Consider the following 24,244-nt stretch of genomic DNA (forward strand, 5'->3'; position numbering starts at 1 on the left):
ATTTCTCATTCGGTCTCCAACTTTTTGGCTTCGGTGAAAATGTTATCGAAGTCATTCGCATGTTTTACGAAGATATAAATAGTTCTGTGATACTAAACCTTAATACATCCAAAAGACGTGTACTACCCAATTCAGCCTTTTTTTAAAAATACATTTTGGTTGTGGAACTTCTATCTGTAGATATTCTGAATAATGCACATTTGTATGGCTTAGCGATTTTTGACAGAGAAATCCAAATTCCCCAACAGGCTGACGATACTACTTTTTGACCAGGTCGTCCTTAATGACATCACTGCTTTCTCTATTGGCTCTGGTTTAAAACTGAACGTTTCTGAAATCTTGTTTACATGAAGATAAAGAAATAGAAAACATTCCTCTAAAGTACTGTGTTAAATATTTAGGAATACATCTAAAAATCACTTAGTCAGACAACGTGAATTTATCTCCTAAAATTAAGAAAACCCAAGAATATATTTAATACTTGGCTACAAAGGGATCCATACTTTGGAGAGTGCTTCCGTCCAAGGTAGAGGGACTACTCGCTTTGTGTACCCCTCATTGTCTTTGTTTGTAAATCCCTCTACCTCTAAAGAGATCAAATCAAATCACATTGTATTTGTGACATGCGCCTAATACAACAGGTGTAGACCTTACCGTGAAATGCATACTTACAAGCCCTTTTAACCAACAATGCAGTTTTAAGAAAATTACATGTTTAATACTTACTAAATAAACTAAAGTAAAAAAAGTAACACAATAAAATAACAATAACAAAGCTATATACAGGGGGTACTGGTACCGAGTCAATGTGTGGGGGTACAGGTTAGTCGAGGTAATTGAGCTAATTTGTACATGTAAGTAGGGGTAAATTGACTATGCATAGATAATAAACAGCGAGTATCAGCAGTGTAAAAACAAAGGGGGGGGTGGGGGGGTCAATGCAAATAATCCGGGAGGCCATTTGATGAATTGTTCAGCAGTCTTATGGCCTGGGGGTAGAAGCTGTTAAGGAGCCTTTTGGACCTAGACTTGGCGCTCCGGTACCGCTTGCCGTGCAGTAGCAGAGAGAACAGTCTATGACTTGGGTGACTGGAGTTTTGAGAATGTTTTGGGCCTTCGTCTGAGACAGCCTAGTATATAGGTCCTGGATGGCAGGAAGCTTGGCCCCAATGATGTCCTGGGCCGTACGCACTACCCTCTGTAGCGCCTTACCGTCGGATGCCGAGAAATTGCCATACCAGGCGGTGATGCAATGATGGTGCAGCTCGATGGTGCAGCTGTAGAATTGTTGAGGATCTGGAGACCCATGCCAAATCATTTCAGTCTCCTGAGGGGGATTAGGCGTTGTCGTGCCCTCTTCACGACTGTCTTGGTGTGTTTGGACCATGATAGTTTGTTGGTGATGTGGACAAGACCTTTCTTACTTCATCTGGAAAAATAAATCTCAAACTGAAGAAGTCAGTCATACCAAATAAAACAATCTGAAGGTCTGGAAGTGTTGGATTTTGTTGACATAAATAACACTTTCAAGATCACTTGGTTGAAGAGATATTTGGTCCACTACAGAATCAATTTGGTATTTCATTCCAACCAACGTGTTTAATAAGTTGGGAGGTCTTACATTTTTACTGAAATGTAAGTAACTTCCCAAAAGATTACCCGCTAAATTGGCTAGCTTTCACCAACAAGCTTTAATGTCCTGGAAAATATGTTTCCTGCACAACTTTGTGGAATAATTCAGACATAACTGTATGTAAAAAGTAATTGTTCAGCTGGCATGAGAGGAATATTAATTTTGTTCTTAATGTGTTCAACAACAGAGGTATTATTTTGTATGAACAATTTATAACATTGAATTTGTTTCCAATACCTTTCCGAGAGTTTATTTCTGTGATCAAAGCCATTCCCAGTGGTCTAACTACAATATAAAAACTTATCTTAGCGTCGGTGATGATCACAGAGCTTATCCAGAACTCAGCTTGGAAGTTCTGACTTGAGAAATATTGCTGAAGTAAATACATAAGACAAATTTTCCATTCACAGAACCAATTTACACGTAGAGGTAAAACATTTTGGAACATGTTTATTCCTGAGTTTATTTAATATGTTACTATTGCAATTATAAGAAGAACATTGAAATGACTGTGAATTGTTTTATTCTTGTTGGCAAATACTTTATACACAAACAAAAATTCCAGAATTCTATACCACAATTACAAATATTTGTGATTTACTTTAATCATGTGGTTAAGACTTTATCCATAGTTAATAACAAAAATAATAACATCTTCTTGAATCATTGAGAATTTTTCCTAAGTGAATTCAACTGCACTTTATTTGTTTAAATGTAGTTTTTTTTAATGTATTTAAAGTATTTTCTTGTTTTTACCTGTGTTTTGTGTTAGACATGTTTGATGTAGTGATGTAAATTGTTGATCGCTGATAATTTGTATAATGAATATTTGTGCATGATAGAAAGAATTAATAAAATAAACATAAAATGTACAACAAAAAAACAAACACACTTAAACACACTCACCGTGTCTCTCTATGTGACAGCAGCAACGTTCCACCACGCGGGGGACCTGTTTATAGATGGGGTTGAGGCTGAGCTTGGTCTGGGTCCGCCCCCCGCCTCCGGCTGCAGTCTTCTTCAGCTCCAGCTCTGCAGGGTGGGACAGCTGCAGCGCCTCCAACAGGCGGGACTGGCTCTCTACAAGATCTGAGATGCAGTCCACTGATAGGCCACCCTGTAAAAGGGGAATTTGGGAAGAGAAACAAAAAAAAGAGAGAGAAAGGAGAAAGAAAGAGAGAGAGAGAGATGGAGAGAGTTTTAGCATTTCAAATTAGATTATAGATTATAAGGGAGAGGGAATAGAGGGGATGAGAATGGATTGAGCAGGAGAGGAAAGAAATAAGATAGGGAGACAAGAGAGTGAGGGAGCAGAGAGGAGGGAGATGAGACACAGGAGGGAGGAAGAGAGACAGGAGGGAGGAAGAGAGACAGGAGGGAGGAAGAGAGACAGGAGGGAGGAAGAGAGGAACATTTTAAGAGAGTTCATGGATATAAAGTAATGAGAGAAAGTGAAGGAGGGCATTTCTTCGGCGCGGCAGTCCTGGAGGAAGTGCACATCTGCGCACGTGCGCAGTTTAGAGGGAACGTTGCTCATTCATTTATTAGTTCCTTTTGTTTCCTTTTTTTCTTGCCAATCCATCTTTCCCAGGAATATTTGTATTTTGTACAGGCTTCCTTCTTTTCACTCTGTCATTTAGGTTAGTATTGTGGAGTAGCTATAATGTTATTGATCCCTACTTGTTTTTCTCCTATCACAGCCATTAAACTCCGTAACTGTTATAATGTCACCATAGTGAAATCCCTGAGCGGTTTCCTTCCTCTCCGGGCAGCTGAGTTAGGAAGGAAGCCTATACCTTTGTAGTGACTGGGTGTATTGATACACCATCCAAAGTGTAGTTAATAACTTCAAGTAATTATTAATTTTTTTATCCATCTACCAATAGGTGCCCTTCTTTGCGAGACATTGGAAAATCTCCCTGGTCTTTGTGGTTGAATCTGTGTTTGAAATGCACTGCTTGACTGAGGAACCTTACAGATAATTGTATAATATAATAATATAATTTATTTCAGATAATATAATTTATGTAACTGGGGTACAGAGATGAGGTAGTCATAAAAAAATCATATTAAACACTAGTCCATGTTAAACACTAGTCCATGTTAAACACTAGTCTATGTTAAACACTAGTCCATGTTAAACACTAGTCTATGTTAAACACTAGTCCATGTTACACACTAGTCCATGTTAAACACTAGTCCATGTTAAACACTAGTCCATGTTAAACACTAGTCCATGTTACACACTAGTCCATGTTAAACACTAGTCCATGTTAAACACTAGTCCATGTTAAACACTAGTCCATGTTACACACTAGTCCATGTTACACACTAGTCTATGTTAAACACTAGTCCATGTTACACACTAGTCCATGTTAAACACTAGTCCATGTTAAACACTAGTCCATGTTACACACTAGTCCATGTTATACACTAGTCCATGTTAAACACTAGTCCATGTTAAACACTAGTCCATGTTAAACACTAGTCCATGTTACACACTAGTCCATGTTAAACACTAGTCCATGTTACACACTAGTCCATGTTAAACACTAGTCCATGTTATACACTAGTCCATGTTAAACACTAGTCCATGTTAAACACTAGTCAATGTTAAACACTAGTCCATGTTAAACACTAGTCTATGTTAAACACTAGTCCATGTTACACACTAGTCCATGTTACACACTAGTCCATGTTAAACACTAGTCTATGTTAAACACTAGTCCATGTTACACACTAGTCCATGTTACACACTAATCCATGTTAAACACTAGTCCATGTTAAACACTAGTCTATGTTAAACACTAGTCCATGTTACACACTAGTCCATGTTAAACACTAGTCCATGTTAAACACTAGTCCATGTTAAACACTAGTCCATGTTAAACACTAGTCTATGTTAAACACTAGTCCATGTTACACACTAGTCCATGTTAAACACTAGTCCATGTTAAACACTAGTCCATGTTAAACACTAGTCCATGTTACACACTAGTCCATGTTAAACACTAGTCCATGTTAAACACTAGTCTATGTTAAACACTAGTCCATGTTACACACTAGTCCATGTTACACACTAGTCCATGTTAAACACTAGTCCATGTTAAACACTAGTCCATGTTAAACACTAGTCCATGTTAAACACTAGTCCATGTTACACACTAGTCCATGTTACACACTAGTCCATGTTAAACACTAATCCATGTTACACTAGTCCATGTTAAACACTAATTCATGTTAAACACTAGTCCATGCTATTTGTGTGTGACTTGTGAAGCAAATTTGTACTCCTAAACTGATTTAGGTTTGCCATAGCAAAGGGGTTAAATACTAATTGAATCAAGACATTTTAGCTTTTAATTTTGAATTAATCAGAAAAAAATGTGGAAAACATAGTTCCTCTTTGACATTATGAGGTATTGTGTGTAGGCAGTGAAATAAACACTTAAACATAGTTCCTCTTTGACATTATGAGGTATTGTGTGTAGGCAGTGATATAAACACTTAAACATAGTTCCTCTTTGACATTATGGGGTATTGTGTGTAGGCAGTGAAATAAACACTTAAACATAGTTCCTCTTTGACATTATGAGGTATTGTGTGTAGGCAGTGAAATAAACACTTAAACATAGTTCCTCTTTGACATTATGGGGTATTGTGTGTAGGCAGTGAAATAAACACTTAAACATAGTTCCTCTTTGACATTATGGGGTATTGTGTGTAGGCAGTGAAATAAACACTTAAACATAGTTCCTCTTTGACATTATGGGGTATTGTGTGTAAGCGGTGATATAAACACTTAAATGTAATAAAACTAAATGGGGAAAACTTCAAAGGGACGTGAATACTTCCTGAAGGCACTTGTATGTTATAATGGTCATGTTTTGAAAATCTTTGTTGACAAATGTTTGTTGGACTTTTGACAGCTTTTTCAAAAGCACAAAAGAGGTCAGCATATTTCAGTCCAAACATTCTCATTGTGTGTGTGTTCATGTGTGTGTGTGTGTGTGTGTGTGTGTGTGTGTGTGTGTGTGTGTGTTCATGTGTGTGTGTGTGTGTGTGTTCATGTGTGTGTGTTCATGTGTGTGTGTTCATGTGTGTGTGTGTGTGTCTGTGTGTGTGTGTGTGTGTGTGTGTGTCTGTGTGTCTGTGTGTGTGTGTGTGTGTGTGTGTGTGTGTGTGTGTGTGTGTGTGTGTGTGTGTGTGTGTGTGTGTGTGTGTGTGTGTGTGTGTCTGTGTCTGTGTGTGTGTGTGTGTCTGTGTGTGTGTGTATGTCTGTGTGTGTGTGTGTGTCTGTGTGTGTGTGTATGTCTGTGTGTGTGTGTGTGTCTGTGTGTGTGTGTGTGTGCACAACCAGTGCGCGCGTGTCTTTGTCTGCGCTCTCCAACTCACCCGTCTCTGCACTCTAGCCGTGTTATCCAGGAACCTGGGTGAGAGTGGCTTGCTGTGCACCTCCAGTACTGACGAGGATGATGATGATGAAGCTGTTGATCCACTGAAGGGTGACGAAGCCGTGCTGCAGAGGGGTTTGTTCCCGTCGCTAAGCTGGCGTTTTTCAGCCCGGAACATCAGGACGCTGGCCTCCAGATCCAGACAGTCTCTTCTGCTCTCCTTCAGAGAAAATCAAATCAGAACAAACTTTCAAACTCAAATCAAATCAATTGCAACACACTTTACAGTAAAACGAACTAAAGTAAACTGGTAGTGTGATAATTTGGCAATTACCCATTTTATTCCTACCCAGAGTCAGATAAACTCATTGCTACCATTTGTTTTGTCTCTGCGTCCAGTATGAAGGAAGTTGAAGGTAGTTTCGCGAGCCAGTATGCTAGCTGTTCCGGTAGACTTCCAGTCATTGAGCTAACATTAGCTAGCATTGGCTCGCGAAACTACCTTCAACTTCCTTCATACTGGACTCTGGGTAAGTAGAAAAAGGGCTATCCCTTTAAAACGTTGTTCTTCTGTTTTTTCTAGCGGGAGTTTTATTTTATATTTTTACTTTATTTTGGATACTTAGTTGTTCACCTGGATCTAGACCCACTGCTGAGTTTTTACTGTATTTTTTCACACTTTACAGTAAATCAATCTAACGTAGAAAACAACCAACCTTCAGAGCATCCTGGCGCTGCTTGTACGCCCGGTCGTTGGCTATCGCCTGGGAGAGGGTTATACCAAACGCCTTGGCGGCTGTCTCTGTGGGAGAGGTGAAGGGAGGGAGAGAAGGGATAGAGGGGAGGAGGGAAGGGATAGAAGGAAGGAAAAACGAGGGTTGGAGGGCGGAAGGAGAAGGGACAGAGGGAGAGAGGGAGGGATGGGGAAGGAGAGAGAGAGAGAGAGAGAGAGAGAGAGAGAAACAGTCTTACATTAGGGATACTTATTTTTAACAAGTTGTAATTCCCTTCCTCCCTGAGACTATCAACATTCCTCTCCTTCCCTCCACCCATTCTAATCCCATCTCATCTCCACTACTCACAAACAGGAAGGTGTTTCATCTATCTTCCCCTGTGTTTTGAGGGTTAAATAGCCATACATACAACAGCAACATTACTATGGTGGGAACCATATATTCTACCCATGGGGATTGGGGCCCAGTAATGGCCTATGTCAGTGGTTTCCCACAGGTTGATCGCCTACCAGTAGCTCGGCAGACCACCTATAAGTAGCTTGCGAAACAATTCTGAAAGTACATGGAATTTTCACGTGTTTAACAGAAACTGTCATAAACAAATCCCACAGGTATCAGCCGCTATTGGCTTAAAATGCCAAACCCTAACATAATATTAGCCAATTAATCTCCAGAAATATTTCCCCTGTCTGTCTGTGTGTAGCCAATTGATGTGATAACCATCTTGTGGGTTGACAGAAATACATTCCCCAAAAACCTTCTAAATGAAATGTTAACTGCAAAGTAGGCTTACCTGGCAGAAGTATATCATGAGTAAGTATACAGTGTCTTCAGAATGGTTTCATAGCCCTTTACTTTTTTCACATTTTGTTACGTTACAGTTTTATTCTAAAATGTATTAAATAAATAAAAATCCTCATCAATCTACACACAATACCCCATAATGACAAAGGCGAAAACAGGTTTTTAGAAATGTTTGCAAATGTATTAAAATGACCTTATTTACATAAGTATTCAGACCCTTTGCTATGAGACTCGAAATGTATCTGAGGTGCATCCTGTTTCCATTGATCATCTTTTGGAGTCCACCTGTGGTAAATTCAATTGATTGGACATGATGTGGAAAGTCACACACCTGTCTATATAAGGTCCCACAGTTGATAGTGCATGTCAGAACAAACACCAAGCCATGAGGTCAAAGGAATTGTCCTTAGAGCTCCGAGACAGGATTGTGTCGAGGAACAGTACCAAAAAATGTCTGCAGCATTGAAGGTCCCCAAGAACACAGTGGCCTCCATCATTCTTAAATGGAAGAAGTTTGGAACCACCAATAATCTTCCTAGAGCTGGACCCCGGCCAAACTGAGCAATCGGGGGAGTAGGGCCTTGATCAGGGAGGTGAGCAAGAACCCGATGGGAGCTCTGACAGAGCTCTAGAGTTCCTCTGTGGAGATGGGAGAACCTTCCAGAAGTACATCCATCTCTGCAGTACTCCACCAATCAGTTTTTTTTTTGGTAGAGTGGCCAGACGGAAGCCACTCCTCAGTAAAAGGCACAAGACAGCCCACTTGGAGTTTGCCAAAAGGCACCTCTAGATTCTTTGGTCTGATGGAACCAAGATTGAACTAATTTGGCCTGAATGCCTAGCGTGGCGCCTGGAGGTAACCTGGCACCATCCCTACAGTGAAGCCTGGTGGTGGCGACATCATGCTGGGGGATGTTTTTCCGCAGCAGGGATTGGGAGACTAGTCAGGATCAAGGCATAAATGAACGGAGCAAAGTACAGAGAGATCCTTCATGAAAACCTGCTCCAGAGCACTCAGGACCTTAGACTGGGGCGAAAATTCACCTTCCAACAGGACAATGACCTTAAGCACACAGCCAAGACAACGCAGGAGTGGCTTCGGGACAATTCTCTGAATGTCCTTGAGTGGCCCAGCCAGAGCCCGGACTTGAACTCAATCGAACATCTCTGGAGAGACCTAAAAATAGCTGTGCCGTAACGCTCCCCATCCAACCTGACAGAGCTTGAGAAGATCTGCAGAGAAGAATGGGAGAAACTCCCCAAATACAGGTGTGCCAAGCTTGTTGCGTCATACCCAATAAGACTAGAGGCTGTAATCGCTGCCAAAGGTGCTTCAACAAAGTACTGAGTAAAGGGTCTGAATACTTATGTAAATGTAATATTTCCGTTTTTATTTTTTATATAAATTAACCAAAAATTCTAAAGACCTGTTTTTGCTATGTCATTATAGGATATTGTGTGTAGATTGATGAAGTCAAAGGGTCTGAATACTTTCCGAAGGCACTGTATCATTTATATCTATTAGTTGTTATTTTCCAACTTTGCCGTGAAATTATCAGCAGCCATTAAATGGCACATTCCTCACTAGCTAGATGCGCAATGAAAGGGCCAGATGCCCATTTAAAGGGCGATTGCACTCAAAAATCTAAATGTGTAACTTTTCTTCCCGGCACCCCCCTGGAAGAAAGGTCCTATTTAAGAGGGGTGTTTTCTATGGGATTTTGTGGGTAGTTGTTTCTTGTTTAGCTGTGTGCCTGGCAAGACTGTTATCGTCGTTATTTTTGTATACGTGTGTTTTGTTTCGGTTTTCCTTCTTTCTGCCTATTAAAAAGAAGATGAGTATACATATTCCCGCTGCATTTTGGTCCAATCCTTACGACAACCGTGACAGAACTACCCACCACAAACGGACCAAGCAGCGGAGGAAGGAGCAGCAGCAGAGCTCTGTGGAGTCATGGACATGGGAAGAGATTCTGGATGGGGCAGGACCTTGGCACCAGGCTGGGGAGTACCGGCAACCTAAGGAGGAGCTGGAGGCAGCCAAGGTGGAGCGGCGCTATTATGAGGCATTATAAGCACCGAGAGGCAAGTGCGAGAGGCAGCCCCCAAATTGTTTTTTTTTGGGGGGGGGCACACGGGTAGTTTGGCTGGGCAAAGGGTGAGCTCTAAGCCAACTCCCCGTGCTTATGATGGGGAGCGTTTGGAGTGGAGAGGTTAGGTTGGGGAGTAAGGCCGGAGCCTGAGCCACCTCCGTAGCAGGAGGTTGGGGAGGGGGGGGTGTAGCACAAGAACCGTCGGTGACGGTGGCCACTGCCCTACGTATTACACTTTGACCCCATCCATAAACAACCCCTTCCCCTAAATACCCTCCTTATTTTCAGTTTAAACTCACAGATCTGAGGAACATTGATATCTGTTGGATATTCCTGTGTTTTCCCTCACCATTGGTGACAGAGCCATGTATTTAGACAGGTGGGACTTTAAGGGTTCTACATTATGATGCATTAATTAACATGACACTGCAACATTCTACGGCAGCCATGTTAGCTCACCATTAACAATAACCAATACCATGGAACTGAATGTTAAGAAATAGAACAATATTCTAAATTCTAAAAGTTGGTCACTCTCTCCATGTACATGGTTCTGGTGACATATAGTATTTTTGTGTCAATAAACCACAACAGTAAAATGGCATTATTTTAATGTCACGGTATATAGTATGTCATCGCTAGTGACATATACATACAAGCGTTAAATGTCACTATTTTTACACATTTGAATGGGACCATGTTGCTGTGTGAGTTCTGGCCTAGCATTGTAATCTCCCTAGGTCGTAAAGAGTGACGGGGAGAGGAGGTTACAAGTGGATTAGGATACATCCTATTAGTCAAACAACCATGGCTGTCCCAAATGGCACCCTATTTCCTATATAGTGCACTACATTTGACCAGCGCCATATTGGCAATGTGCAAAAGTAGTGCGGTATATAGGGAATAGGGTGCCATTTGAGATGTATCCTACAGTCACAGCTAGAAGACAGACAGCAAGGCAACTCAACCGTAAACACAGTATAACAGGTGTCACTGTGCTTGCTTAACTAACAGTATAGCTTACTTCCCTGACCCTGACCCTGTCCCTGTCCCTGTCCCTGTCCCAGTCCCAGATCCAGTCCCTGTCCAAGTCCCTGTCCAAGTCCCAGTTCCAGTCCCAGATCCAGTCCCTGTCCAAGTCCCAGTTCCAGTCCCAGTCCCTGTCCCAGTCCCAGTCCCTGTCCCAGTCCCAGACCCAGTCCCTGATCCAGTCCCTGTCCCTGTCACAGTCCCAGTCCCTGTCCCAGTCCCAGTCCCAGTCCTTGTCCTTGTCCCTGTCCCTGTCTCTGTCCCTGTCCCAGTCCCAGTCCCAGTCCTTGTCCCAGTCCCTGTCCCTGTCCCAGTCCTTGTCCCAGTCCCTCACTGGGCTCCAACCAGGGATCCTCTACCTCGCAAACACACATGACCGCCCGCTTGACAAACATCTTAGCCAATTATGCTACATAAGGAGACGTGAACATAGATGTTTCAAGCTGGGGAGTGAGGTTTCGAATCCAACGATATACCTTTACAATAACAGAACTGTAGCTCTATGGTAACACCCCCACCTGCCCCCATACTTAGGCCTATGCTCCTCCAGTCTCCTTTGTCTACATATCCCCCATTAAGCAGCCCTAATGTTTTTAGATAAGACATCATAATGTCTTGGAGCAAGTGTTGACTTGCTTAAACCTGCCTTCTGCTTTCTGACAAACCAGAAGTGTTTAGTTAGACAATATGAAGAACCTGCCAGCCCTACCTGTGTTGACTGTTCTCTGTAAAGTCTTTATATCTAACCGTAAGGCCTGTGGTTGTTCTACTGATTCTAAAGTGCTGATTCCTTGTTAAAACTTCACTAGGGTAGGGGGCAGCATTCGGAATTTTGGATGAAAAGCATGCCCAAATTAAACTGCCTGCTACTCAGGCCCAGAAGCTAGGATATGTATATAATTGGTAGTTTCGGATAGAAAACACTCTACAGTTTCCAAAACAGTTAAAATAATGTCTGTGAGTATAACAGAACTGATATGGCAGGGGAAAACCTGAGGAAAATCCATCCAGAAAGTACTATTATTTTGAAAGGCTGTTTTTCCATTGAAAGCCTATCCACCATACAAAGACTTAGGACCAAGTTCACGATCTCTATGGCTTCTTATACATGTGACCAGTATTTAGGCATTGTTTCAGGCTTTTACTCTGAAAAATGAGGGCGATACAGCACTTTCAATGAGTGGACAGTGGACATTTCCAGACATGAAGCCAGCGTGTGATCGGGAGCGCACCTTTCTTGTTTCTCCTTTTCTATTGACGAAGCTTTTGTCCGGTTGAAATATTATTGATTATTTATGACAAAAACAACCTGAGGATTGATTTTAAACATCGTTTGACATGTTTCTACGAACGTTTATTGTACTTTTTTTACTTTTCGTCTGGGTGTTGAGAGCGCGCTTTGTGCCTTTGGATTGCTGAACTAAACGCACTAACAAAACGGAGGTTTTTGGACATAAAGAGGGACATTATCAAACAAAACAAACATTTATTGTGTAACATGGAGTCCTGGGAGTGCCACCAGATGAAGATCATCAAAGGTTAGTGATTAATTTAATTGCTATTTCTGACTTGTGAGTCCTCTCCTTGGCTGTGAAATGTCTGTATGGTTTCTTGTGGCTAGGCGCTGTCCTAACATAATCGCATGGTGTGCTTTCGCCGTAAAGCCTTTTTGAAATCGGACACTGTTGTTGGATTAACAAGAAGTTTATCTTTAAAATGGTGTATAATACTTGTATGTTTGAGGAATTGTAATTATGGGATTTCTGTTGTTTGAATTTGGCGCCCTGCAATTTCACTGGCTGTTGTCGAAGTGGGACGCTAGCGTCCCAATGATACCAGAGAGGTTTTAAGGGGCTGACATTCATCACACACACACACACACACACACACACACACACACACACACACACACACACACAGCAGACTGTGCCCAGAAGTAAAGCTCTACATCTCTCTCTCTCTCTCTCTCTCTCTCTCTCTCTCTCTCTCTCTCTCTCTCTCTCTCTCCTCTCTCTCTCTCTCTCCTCTCTCTCTCTCTCTCTCCTTCTCTCTCTCTCTCTCTCTCTCTCTCTCTTTCTCTGTCTCTCTATCTATCTCTCGCTATCATATCACCCATCTCATCCTTTACTTGAAGCCGGTCCAAAGGTACAGTACACGAAAGCCATGGACAGGTGTGGGTAGGTACATCAAAGGTACCAGATGGGTTGGCACACAACTAGCTAAATCCTCTTGTCAGGTGCCACTGTTCGGATGAGGGCCAGTGGCTAGCTACAGTAGCTGACAGGCTAACTGGTTAACAAGCGAACTGGCTAATTAGCCAGCATGTGGCTTGTTGACTAGCGGGCTAGGTGGCTAACTGTCTAATAAGCTAGCTTGCTAACTGGCTAATAGCTAGTAGCTGTCCTCATTTGAATTACAGGACGATAAGCTAGCTCTGTAGGCCTATGGTAACTGACAGTTGGCTGTGCTACAGTAGCTACATTCTGGACCCCCCTGCAGAGTTTGACAGATAAACGGATGTATACACACAATGCAGATGTGTGTCCCTGTTATGATAAACCATGAATGACTTCGCTAACAATATGGTAGCTAGTTCAACTCAGGCCAGCAATATGATGAATGTATATTGGAGGAAACATCATTGGGAAGACTCTGTGGGATAGATAGTATTAATATCAGCTCAAATAGCTCATGTAGGCTTGGGCTGTAAACTACAACGGATGTATGCACACAAAGCAGATGTGTGTCCCTGTTATGATAAACGACAGCTTTTACGAGAAACTATTACTAGAATACTACAGTTTAATTCCTGGAACTCTGCAGCAGGGGAATATAGGTCTCTGCGGCACTATGACTGAGCTTTACATCGTGTCCAGTCCTTTATAAAGGGATGGTCTATAAATGACAACATATCTTCATGCGATGGAAACCATGAATGACTTCGCTAACAATACGATAGCTAGTTCAACTCAGGCCAGCAATGAGACAAAATGAATCAAATTAGAAACTGAGGTGGAAAACAAACAAAATAACTTGATTACTGGGATGTTCAGTGGCTATTTTAGCATGTAATTCTTGGCGGGGCAAAAAAAAATGTGGGATGCATGCCAGCAAAGCAACAACACACCACTAAACAATACATGAATTACACTATAACGGTGACAAGTGGTGCCCACACACTGTTAGGGCCTACATAAAGCCATCCCAACAGCAGATTACTTCACACGGCAAGCTCTAACCTTAGAATAGGGGATGACGTACTGTCCCATGAGTGACAGAAAACTGAGCCAATCATGATAGAAAACAGGTTCAACGCTTTGTATTTTCTGCTGGCTAGCCCCACCCCCACAGAAAGCACTGAGGTAGGCAGAAACACGTGAATTTTGGAGCTGCCTTACTCAAGAAAGACAAAAAAAGTAGTTAACTAAATTCAAATCTTGGTAGTGTTTTTAGTAGTTAAAATACCACCAAGCTTCTGCAAAATGTAGTTAAATTACTAGTTGAACTATATGTAGTTCTCTACTCTCCAACACTGCTAAGAGCAGTGACGGTTATAGCTTGTATGGCTCCCTGGGCGAACGCCCCCTTCAGGGCACTCCCCCCAAAAAAGCACCATTCTGCACTAACTGTAATTTTTATTCAGACATTTGGAACAACACAAATAAATAATCATAACATTTAAAACTTTATGAATATATATACAAAAATAAGACTCATAACTATAAAAAAAAAAGTAACAAAGACAAATAGAAACAAATTGTAGTATAAAAATACAAATATGAAAGAGAATTGAATTATTACACTATTACCCTATTGCTAACAAAAAACACACAAATAAAACTAAATTGCACAAATCCTATATCACACAAATACACAAATAGAATAACACACTTATAAAGAAGAGAACCTGATTATTACACTATTGCACTTCAAACAAGAAACAAACTAAATTGCTCAACTAATTGCATTACTAATTGCATTAGTACTGTACAAAGTTAGAGGTGCGCTATTTGATAGATTCTCCCGCTCCCCCTACCTCTGTCTTCCAGTGGGGAGACCTGAGGTCAACCTACCCCCGTCCCCCTTCCTCTGTCTTCCAGTGGGGAGACCTGAGGTCAACATACCCCCGTCCCCCTACCTCTGTCTTCCAGTGGGGAGACCTGAGGTCAACATGCCCCCGTCCCCCTACCTCTGTCTTCCAGTGGGGAGACCTGAGGTCAACCTACCCCCGTCCCCCTTCCTCTGTCTTCCAGTGGGGAGACCTGAGGTCAACATACCCCCGTCCCCCTACCTCTGTCTTCCAGTGGGGAGACCTGAGGTCAACATGCCCCCGTCCCCCTACCTCTGTCTTCCAGTGGGGAGACCTGAGGTCAACCTACCCCCGTCCCCCTTCCTCTGTCTTCCAGTGGGGAGACCTGAGGTCAACATACCCCCGTCCCCCTACCTCTGTCTTCCAGTGGGGAGACCTGAGGTCAACATGCCCCCGTCCCCCTACCTCTGTCTTCCAGTGGGGAGACCTGAGGTCAACATGCCCCCCTCCCCCTTCCTCTGTCTTCCAGTGGGGAGACCTGAGGTCAACCTACCCCCGTCCCCCTTCCTCTGTCTTCCAGTGGGGAGACCTGAGGTCAACCTACCCCCGTCCCCCTTCCTCTGTCTTCCAGTGGGGAGACCTGAGGTCAACATACCCCCGTCCCCCTACCTCTGTCTTCCAGTGGGGAGACCTGAGGTCAACATGCCCCCGTCCCCCTACCTCTGTCTTCCAGTGGGGAGACCTGAGGTCAACCTACCCCCGTCCCCCTACCTCTGTCTTCCAGTGGGGAGACCTGAGGTCAACCTACCCCCGTCCCCCTTCCTCTGTCTTCCAGTGGGGAGACGCTGTATCGCTGTATCGCTACCCTCCTCTCCACGCTGTATCGCTACCCTCCTCTCCACACTGTATCACTACCCTCCTCTCCAGGCTGTATCGCTACCTTCCTCTCCACACTGTATCACTACCCTCCTCTTCTTGCTGTATCACTACCCTCCTCTCCACACTGTATCGCTACCCTCCTCTCCATGCTGTATCGCTCCCCTCCTCTCCACGCTGTTTCGCTACCCTCCTCTCCACGCTGTATCGCTCCCCTCCTCTCCACGCTGTATCGCTACCCTCCTCTTCTTGCTGTATCGCTCCCCTCCTCTCCACGCTGTATCGCTACCCTCCTCTCCACGCTGTATCGCTCCCCTCCTCTCCACGCTGTATCGCTCCACTCCACACTGTATCACTACCCTCCTCTCCACGCTGTATCGCTCTCCTCCTCTCCACGCTGTATCGCTACCCTCCTCTCCACGCTGTATCGCTACCCTCCTCTCCACGCTGTATCGCTACCCTCCTCTCCACGCTGTATCGCTACCCTCCTCTCCACGCTGTATCGCTACCCTCCCCTCCTCTCCACGCTGTATCGCTCCCTCCTCTCCACGCTGTATCGCTACCCTCCTCTCCACGCTGTATCGCTCCCCTCCTCTCCACGCTGTATCGCTCCCCTCCTCTCCACGCTGTATCGCTCCCCTCCTCTCCACGCTGTATTGCTCCCCTCCTCTCCACGCTGTATCGCTACCCTCCTCTCCACGCTGTATCGCTCCCCTCCTCTCCACGCTGTATCGCTACCCTCCTCTTCTTGCTGTATCACTACCCTCCTCTCCACGCTGTATCGCTACCCTCCTCTCCACGCTGTATCGCTACCCTCCTCTACACGCTGTATCACTACCCTCCACTCCACGCTGTATCACTACCCTCCTCTCCACGCTGTATCGCTACCCTCCCCTCCACACTGTATCACTACCCTCCTCTTCTTGCTGTATCACTACCCTCCTCTCCACACTGTATCGCTACCAGCAGGCGCCAAATACAGTTTGCATGAATAAACGAGAGAAAGAACACTGCAGATGTAGGATCTTAATTTGACCTGTACATGTCACAGCTAAGTAATCCTGCAGCAACAGGATTTTAACATTTAGTCCATTATAAACATACATGCTTCTCTAGGTACATTAACAGACTGGCTAGCTGGGCCCTAACAACAGACAGGCTTCTCTAGGTACATCAAAAGGTTGGCCACTGCCCTTGCCTGTCCTGGGTAGCTAGCCTAGGCAGATTGGCTGGCCACTGCCCTTGCCTGTCCTGGGTAGCTAGCCTAGGCAGATTGGGTGGCCACTGCCCTTGCCTGTCCTGGGTAGCTAGCCTAGGCAGATTGGCTGGCCACTGTTCTGGGGTAAGAAAGACAACATGTTGGCCATTCTCTGTTTAATCAACAGGCTAGTCATTGCCCTGGCCTAGATAGCTAGCTTAATCAACAGGTGGGTTGGCTAACCCCAACTCAAGGTAAAACAACACAACAGGCTGGCCCTAGCCCTGACCTGTTCTGTGTAGCTAGCTGACAGATTGGCTGACTACTGCTTTGGTGTAAGCCTAATACAACACACTGTCTAGCTGGACCTGTTCTGTCCTGGCTAGCCTAATTAATCCTACCCATGTTTATGAGAGTGTGTCAGTGTGCATGCACTCTGGAGGCAGTGTTTACAAATGTCTACTACAGACAAAACATTGCAACAGTGGATCATTTACACTATAAAGAGCCACTTGCCTCTTGTGGTTGAGATCGAGCTCACTATCGTCAACACAGCAATTTCACATCTGTCAATTACTAGCCAATGAATAAAGGATGCGTATTGGAGCTACTGTGCGACAACAGTGGCTGATCATTTGACAGGTCACACACACTGTGTGACTAATTGGACAGAACATTAGGAACACCTGCTCTTCCATGACATCGACTGACCAGGTGAATCCAGGTGAAAGCTATGATCCCTTATTGATGTCACCTGTTAAATCCACTTCAATCAGTGTAGATGAAGAGGAGGAGACAGGTTAAAGAAGGATTTTTCTAAGCCTTGAGACAATTGAGACGTGTATCATTCAGAGGGTAGCCTTCCCTGTAGCTCAGTTGGTAGAGCATGGTGTTTGCAACACCAGGGTTGTGGGTTCGATTCCCACGGGGAAAGAAAGAAAAGAAAGAAAGAAAGAAAAAAAATTATGAAATGTATGCATTCACTACTGTAAGTCGCTCTGGATAAGAGCGTCTGCTAAATGACTAAAATGTAATGTAAAATGTGAATGGACAAGACAAAAGATTGAAGTGCCTTTGAACAGGGTATGGTAGTAGGTGCCAGGTGCACCGGTTTGTATCAAGAACTGCAACACTGCTGGGTTTTTCACCCTTAACAGTTTCCCGTGTGTATGAAGAGTGGTCCACCACCAAAAGGACATCCAGTCAACTTAACACAACTGTGGGAAGCATTGTAGTCAACATGGACCAGCATTCCTGTGGAACGCTTTCGACACCTTGTAGAGTCTATGCTCTGACGAATTGAGGCTCAGGGCAAAAGGGGGATGGGGGTTGCAGTTTACAGTTTTTGTTCAATTGCTAACAAGCATCGGTCAATACTGAAGCCCCTTTTCCAAAACTCTTCACAGTCTGCATTACCAACATGCATCTTGGCCAAACAGCTAATCTCACCTCCAAAACTCACTCAAACCACCAAAACACTTCACAGTCTGCATTACCAACATGCATCTTGGCCAAACAGCTAATCTCACCTCCAAAACTCACTCAAACCACCAAAACACTTCACAGTCTGCATTACCAACATGCATCTTGGCCAAACAGCTAATCTCACCTCCAAAACTCACTCAAACCACCAAAACACTTCACAGTCTGCATTACCAACATGCATCTTGGCCAAACAGCTAATCTCACCTCCAAAACTCACTCAAACCACCAAAACACTTCACACATGTCTCAAAATAAGCTCGTTGGACCAGAACACCGGCAACAGCGCTCACTCAGAAAGCAGACAGTCACTCATAACACACTGACCTAAAAAACACTACCAGGGACCATTACATAAATGATGAACTTTTCTCTTTGAAGTTTGAATGATTTTTCTCATAAATCAGTATTTCATTATAGAATAAGAATAACACCTTTTCACTATTGACTGTACTAAAGTATATGGAACTAGAATGAATCAGAAATACAGAAATTTGCTTCAAATAGCTTATATTTTTTCTACATCTTTGCATATAGTAATTTACTTGTGAAAAATAAAAAGTTGAAACATAAAACAAATTCCTGAAATTCCAGGGCTGCAATAGTAACTACAAACAAACAGCAACATGTCTAGTATAATCACTCATACTGTACAGTACTGTGAGGGTTCTAGTTCTCATCAACATGTCTAGTATAATCCCTCATACTGTACAGTACTGTGAGGGTTCTAGTTCTCATCAACATGTCTAGTATAATCACTCATACTGTACAGTACTGTGAGGGTTCTAGTTCTCATCAACATGTATAGTATAATCACTCATACTGTACAGTACTGTGAGGGTTCTAGTTCTCCCTCTCTCCTGCATTTTGCCACAAGTTCTCATCAACATCACATCGTATGTCTTCTCTGGCGATGCATCTTGGAAAGTATCTTCTGGAATGTCTAGTCCAACCCAGGCAGTCTTCAGGAGGTGTCTCCACACCCTGGCAGTCTTCAGGAGGTGTCTCCACACCCTGGCAGTCTTCAGGAGAAGTGTCTCCACACCCTGGCAGTCTTCAGGAGAAGTGTCTCCACACCCTGGCAGTCTTCAGGAGAAGTGTCTCCACACCCTGGCAGTCTTCAGGAGAAGTGTCTCCACACCCTGGCAGTCTTCAGGAGAAGTGTCTCCACACCCTGGCAGTCTTCAGGAGAAGTGTCACCACACCCTGGCAGTCTTCAGGAGAAGTGTCTCCACACCCTGGCAGTCTTCAGGAGAGGTGTCTCCACACCCTGGCAGTCTTCAGGTGAAGTGTCTCCACACCCTGGCAGTCTTCAGGAGAAGTGTCTCCACACCCAGCCAGTCTTCAGGAGAAGTGTCTCCACACCCAGCCAGTCTTCAGGAGAAGTGTCTCCACACCCTGACAGTCTTCAGGAGAAGTGTCTCCACACCCCGCATTCATGGCATCCAGTAAGGACATCTGGTCATGTGGATGGTGGTCATAAACCTTCCACCTCCACGCAGAGAGAAACTCCTCTATGGGGTTTAGGAAGGGGGAGTATGGAGGCAGGAATAGTACTGACATCCTGGGATGTGCAGTAAACCAGTCTGACTGCAGCAGAGTGGTGGAATGCCACATTATCCCACACAACAACGAAGGTAGGGGAGTTTCTTGCCCCTCTCTCCTCCACTGGCACAAGTCGATTATGCAGGTCATCCAGGAAGTAAACGAGCCTGTCTGTATTGTAGGGGCCAATGAGTGGTTTGTGTAACAGCAAACCATCATTGGACAGTGCTGCACACATTGTGATGTTAGCTCCTCTCTGGCCTGGGACCTCCACGGTTGCTCTCTGTCCAATCACATTTCTTCCCCCGCGGTGTGTTTTTGCCAGGTTGAATCCAGCTTCATCCACAAAGATGAATGTATGTGCAGGATGCCTGGCGTCCATCTTCGTTACTCTCTAAAATACAGTAAATCCACAGTTTTGCAGTACTTTACATTATGCAAAGCTGTGTGTGTACCCTGTTTGTTTATTGACCAGACATCTCACCTGTTGTTTTGCTGGAAAATTCGTACTATTGATGCAAATGTTGAACGCTGCAGATTTGGTTGCACCCTTAAATCGGCCTCTCTCAAAGAGAGACCAGGGTTTACATGGTCACTAATTGTGGCCCTTATCTCATCCTGATGTAGGGAATACTCAGTGTATAGAAGGAGAATTGGATCTACTTTACCTTACGTCAACGGAGGTTAGTCTGTCTCACACAGATAAAGTAACTAAATACTCTGCTTTATCTGACCTTCTGAGGTATGAACAGTACTCTTCAGTTTTAAAGACGAGTACTTAGTCATAGGCTGGACTAGGGTTAGTGTGCTTAGTCATAGGCTGGACTAGGGTTAGTGTGCTTAGTCATAGGCTGGACTAGGGTTAGTGTGCTTAGTCATAGGCTGGACTAGGGTTAGTGTGCTTAGTCATAGGCTGGACTAGGGTTAGTGTGCTTAGTCATAGGCTGGACTAGGGTTAGTGTGCTTAGTCATAGGCTGGACTAGGGTTGGTGTGCTTAGTCATAGGCTGGACTAGGGTTAGTGTGCTTAGTCATAGGCTGGACTAGGGTTAGTGTGCTTAGTCATAGGCTGGACTAGGGTTAGTGTGCTTAGTCATAGACTGGACTAGGGTTAGTGTGCTTAGTCATAGGCTGGACTAGGGTTAGTGTGCTTAGTCATAGGCTGGACTAGGGTTAGTGTGCTTAGTCATAGGCTGGACTAGGGTTAGTGTGCTTAGTCATAGGCTGGACTAGGTTGATGTGCTTAGTAGGGTTAGTGTGCTTAGTCATAGGCTGGACTAGGGTTAGTGTGCTTAGTCATAGGCTGGACTAGGGTTAGTGTGCTTAGTCATAGGCTGGACTAGGGTTAGTGTGCTTAGTCATAGGCTGGACTAGGGTTGGTGTGCTTAGTCATAGGCTGGACTAGGGTTGGTGTGCTTAGTCATAGGCTGGACTAGGGTTAGAGTGCTTGTTGTGTGTGTGTCTGCGTGTGTGTCTGTGTGTGTGTGTGTGTGCGTACGTGCGTGCGTGTGCCTGTGCGTGTGTGTCTGTGTGTGTCTGTGTGGGCGTGCGTGTGCCCTTCTGCGTCTGTGCGTGTGCGTGTGCCTGTGTGTGTGCGCGCGTGGGTGTGCGCGCGTGGGTGTGCGCGCGCGTGTGTGCGTGTGTGTGTGCGTGTGTACTTTACCTCGTTCTTTCTCTTTCTTCTCTTTGGAGGAGTCAAACCTCCGTCTGAGGGATTTCCTCCTCTTGCGGATTTCTATAAAAAGGGAACAAAACACGTTGTTAATTTTATTGATTTAATTGTATTTATTATTTCAATGTAAGAAAACAGGGTGTTTGTTTCTAAGGGTGAATGACAATGTACTGTTTGCTTGTTGATGTTTTTAACAGAGATCTCTATGATCTGTGTCGTATTTGTAGTTCATTTGAAATTACGCCCCAAATGGTATGCTATCCCATACATAGTGCACTATGCCCATGGGCGCTGGTCAAAAGTAGTGCACTACGTAGGGAATAAGGTACCATTTGGGATGTTTCCTTGGTAATGTTGCGTTTACTCCAACCGCTCCCACCATTAACCGTTCTGTGTAAAGAAGGAACCATAAACGACTCTAAACAAACACAGATGTAAACCAGCAAGATATTAGCAAGAATAACCCACGCGAGTGGAGACCAAACAAGAGATAACAAAACACACGCACCACACACACACACACACACACACACACACACACACACACACACACACACATACACACACACACACACACACACACACACACACACACACACACACACACACACACATACACATACACACAACCACACAGACACACACACACACACACACACACACACACACACACACACACACACACACACACACACACACACACACACACACACACACACATACACACAGACACACAGACACACACACCACCCACTGCGCCAAGTTAAATTGCCTTCATTAGATTTGTCCCGTCCCTGAATGCACGTCTCTTCCTCAATTCAGACCTTACTAAGAATATACCTTTTACAACATACTGGCTGTGTTTGTACAGGCCCCAGCCTCCTGTACTGGCTGTGTTTGTACAGGCCCCAGCCTCCTGTACTGGCTGTGTTTGTACAGGCCCCAGCCTCCTGTACTGGCTGTGTTTATACAGGCCCCAGCCTCCTGTACTGGCTGTGTTTATACAGGCCCCAGCCTCCTGTACTGGCTGTGTTTATACAGGCCACAGCCTCCTGTACTGGCTGTGTTTGTACAGGCCCCAGCCTCCTGTACTGGCTGTGTTTGTACAGGCCACAGCCTCCTGTACTGGCTGTGTTTGTACAGGCCCCATCCTCCTATACTGGCTGTGTTTGTACAGGCCCCAGCCTCCTGTACTGGCTGTGTTTGTACAGGCCACAGCCTCCTGTACTGGCTGTGTTTGTACAGGCCCCAGCCTCCTGTACTGGCTGTGTTTGTACAGGCCCCAGCCTCCTGTACTGGCTGTGTTTGTACAGGCCCCAGCCTCCTGTACTGGCTGTGTTTGTACAGGCCCCAGCCTCCTGTACTGGCTGTGTTTGTACAGGTCACAGCCTCCTGTACTGGCTGTGTTTGTACAGGCCACAGCCTCCTGTACTGGCTGTGTGTGTGTGTGTGTGTGTGTGTGTGTGTGTGTGTGGTGTGTGTGTGTGTGTGTGTGTGTGTGTGTGTGTGTGTGTGTGTGTGTGTTTTGGTGTGAGAGAGGGGAGGCACAGCCTTGCTGTTTTGTTGCAGAATCCTTGAACTTCCAAGACCTGAATTTATTTGTATTTGTTTCTCTCAACATGACGGGGCTAGGGCACAGATCTAGGATCAGCTTAACCCCCCAGAATCAAAACCCTCACCACTAATGGGAAAACCACAAAACTGACCCTGAATCAGTATCTAGGGACAAATTCATCCTTTTGTTGGGAAAAAGGGCTGACGGGATTAGAGTGTGGAAGACTCTGAAATTGAAGTAATCCGAGCAGTCAAATCCCCATGTGGAGAGGTGTGTGTGTGTGTGTGTGTGTGTGTGTGTGTGTGTGTGTGTGTCAGGGGTTTAGGAAGGGTCAAATTCACATGACTACAGGAAATTAAAGTGTAATTCCACCACGACTCCTCCTGCACTCTCCACATGCCAGAGCTAATCGCTGGGTGCTTTCAACACTCCGTGTGAGGGTGTGTGTATGCGTGTGTGTGTGTTCCTATGTGCTGTGAACTTGTTGTGTGTGTGTGTGTGTTTTTGGTTTTGCTATCCTTGTGTGGACCAGAAGCCTTGTGGGGAAAAAGGCTAATTTGGGGTTAAGGGTTAGGTTTAGGGTTAGAATTAGGGTTAGGGTTTCTCCTTGCTGTTCCCAGTCCACCTGGCCGTGCTGCTGCTCCAGTTTCAACTGTTCTGCCTGCGGCTATGGAACCCTGACCTGTTCACCGGACGTGCTTGTTGCACCCTCGACAACTACTATGATTATTATTATTTGACCATGCTGGTCATTTATGAACATTTGAACATCTTGACCATGTTCTGTTATAATATCCACCCGGCACAGCCAGAAGAGGACTGGCCACCCCTCATAGCCTGGTTCCTCTCTAGGTTTCTTCCTAGGTTTTTGGCCTTTCTAGGGAGTTTTTCCTAGGGAGTTTTTCCTAGCCACCATGCTTCTTTCACATGCATTGCTTGCTGTTTGAGGTTTTAGGCTGGGTTTCTGTACAGCACTTTGAGATATCAGCTGATGTACGAAGGGCTATATAAATACATTTGATTTGATTTGATTTGTGCTGGCATCAAACCCTGGGTTGCATGGGCCTATTGTGACTGTTCTGTCTTCATATTGCAAGTCAGTCTGGTCTGGAGAGTGTGGGGGAACATTGGGAGTTAGGGTTAGGGTTAGGTTTAGGTTTAGGGTTAGGTTCAGGGTTAGGTTTAGGGTTAGGTTTAGGG

General features: G+C 44.5%; 1 protein-coding gene across 1 annotated transcript in view; it reads right to left on the reverse strand.

The window, feature by feature from the left end:
- LOC115194646 (rho GTPase-activating protein 6) overlaps positions 1 to 24,244 on the reverse strand; it is a 122,700-nt gene that overhangs the window by 12,626 nt on the left and 85,830 nt on the right. The window contains exons 2-5 of the mRNA XM_029754506.1: positions 21,481 to 21,552; positions 6,744 to 6,829; positions 6,029 to 6,247; positions 2,540 to 2,750 (exon numbers count right to left, since the gene is read on the reverse strand). Of these exons, the coding sequence (XP_029610366.1) occupies positions 2,540 to 2,750; positions 6,029 to 6,247; positions 6,744 to 6,829; positions 21,481 to 21,552 (588 nt within the window). The remainder of the gene's footprint in view (positions 1 to 2,539; positions 2,751 to 6,028; positions 6,248 to 6,743; positions 6,830 to 21,480; positions 21,553 to 24,244) is intronic.

Source organism: Salmo trutta, chromosome 5, assembly GCF_901001165.1.
Source record: "Salmo trutta chromosome 5, fSalTru1.1, whole genome shotgun sequence".
NCBI classification, from domain to species: domain Eukaryota; kingdom Metazoa; phylum Chordata; class Actinopteri; order Salmoniformes; family Salmonidae; genus Salmo; species Salmo trutta.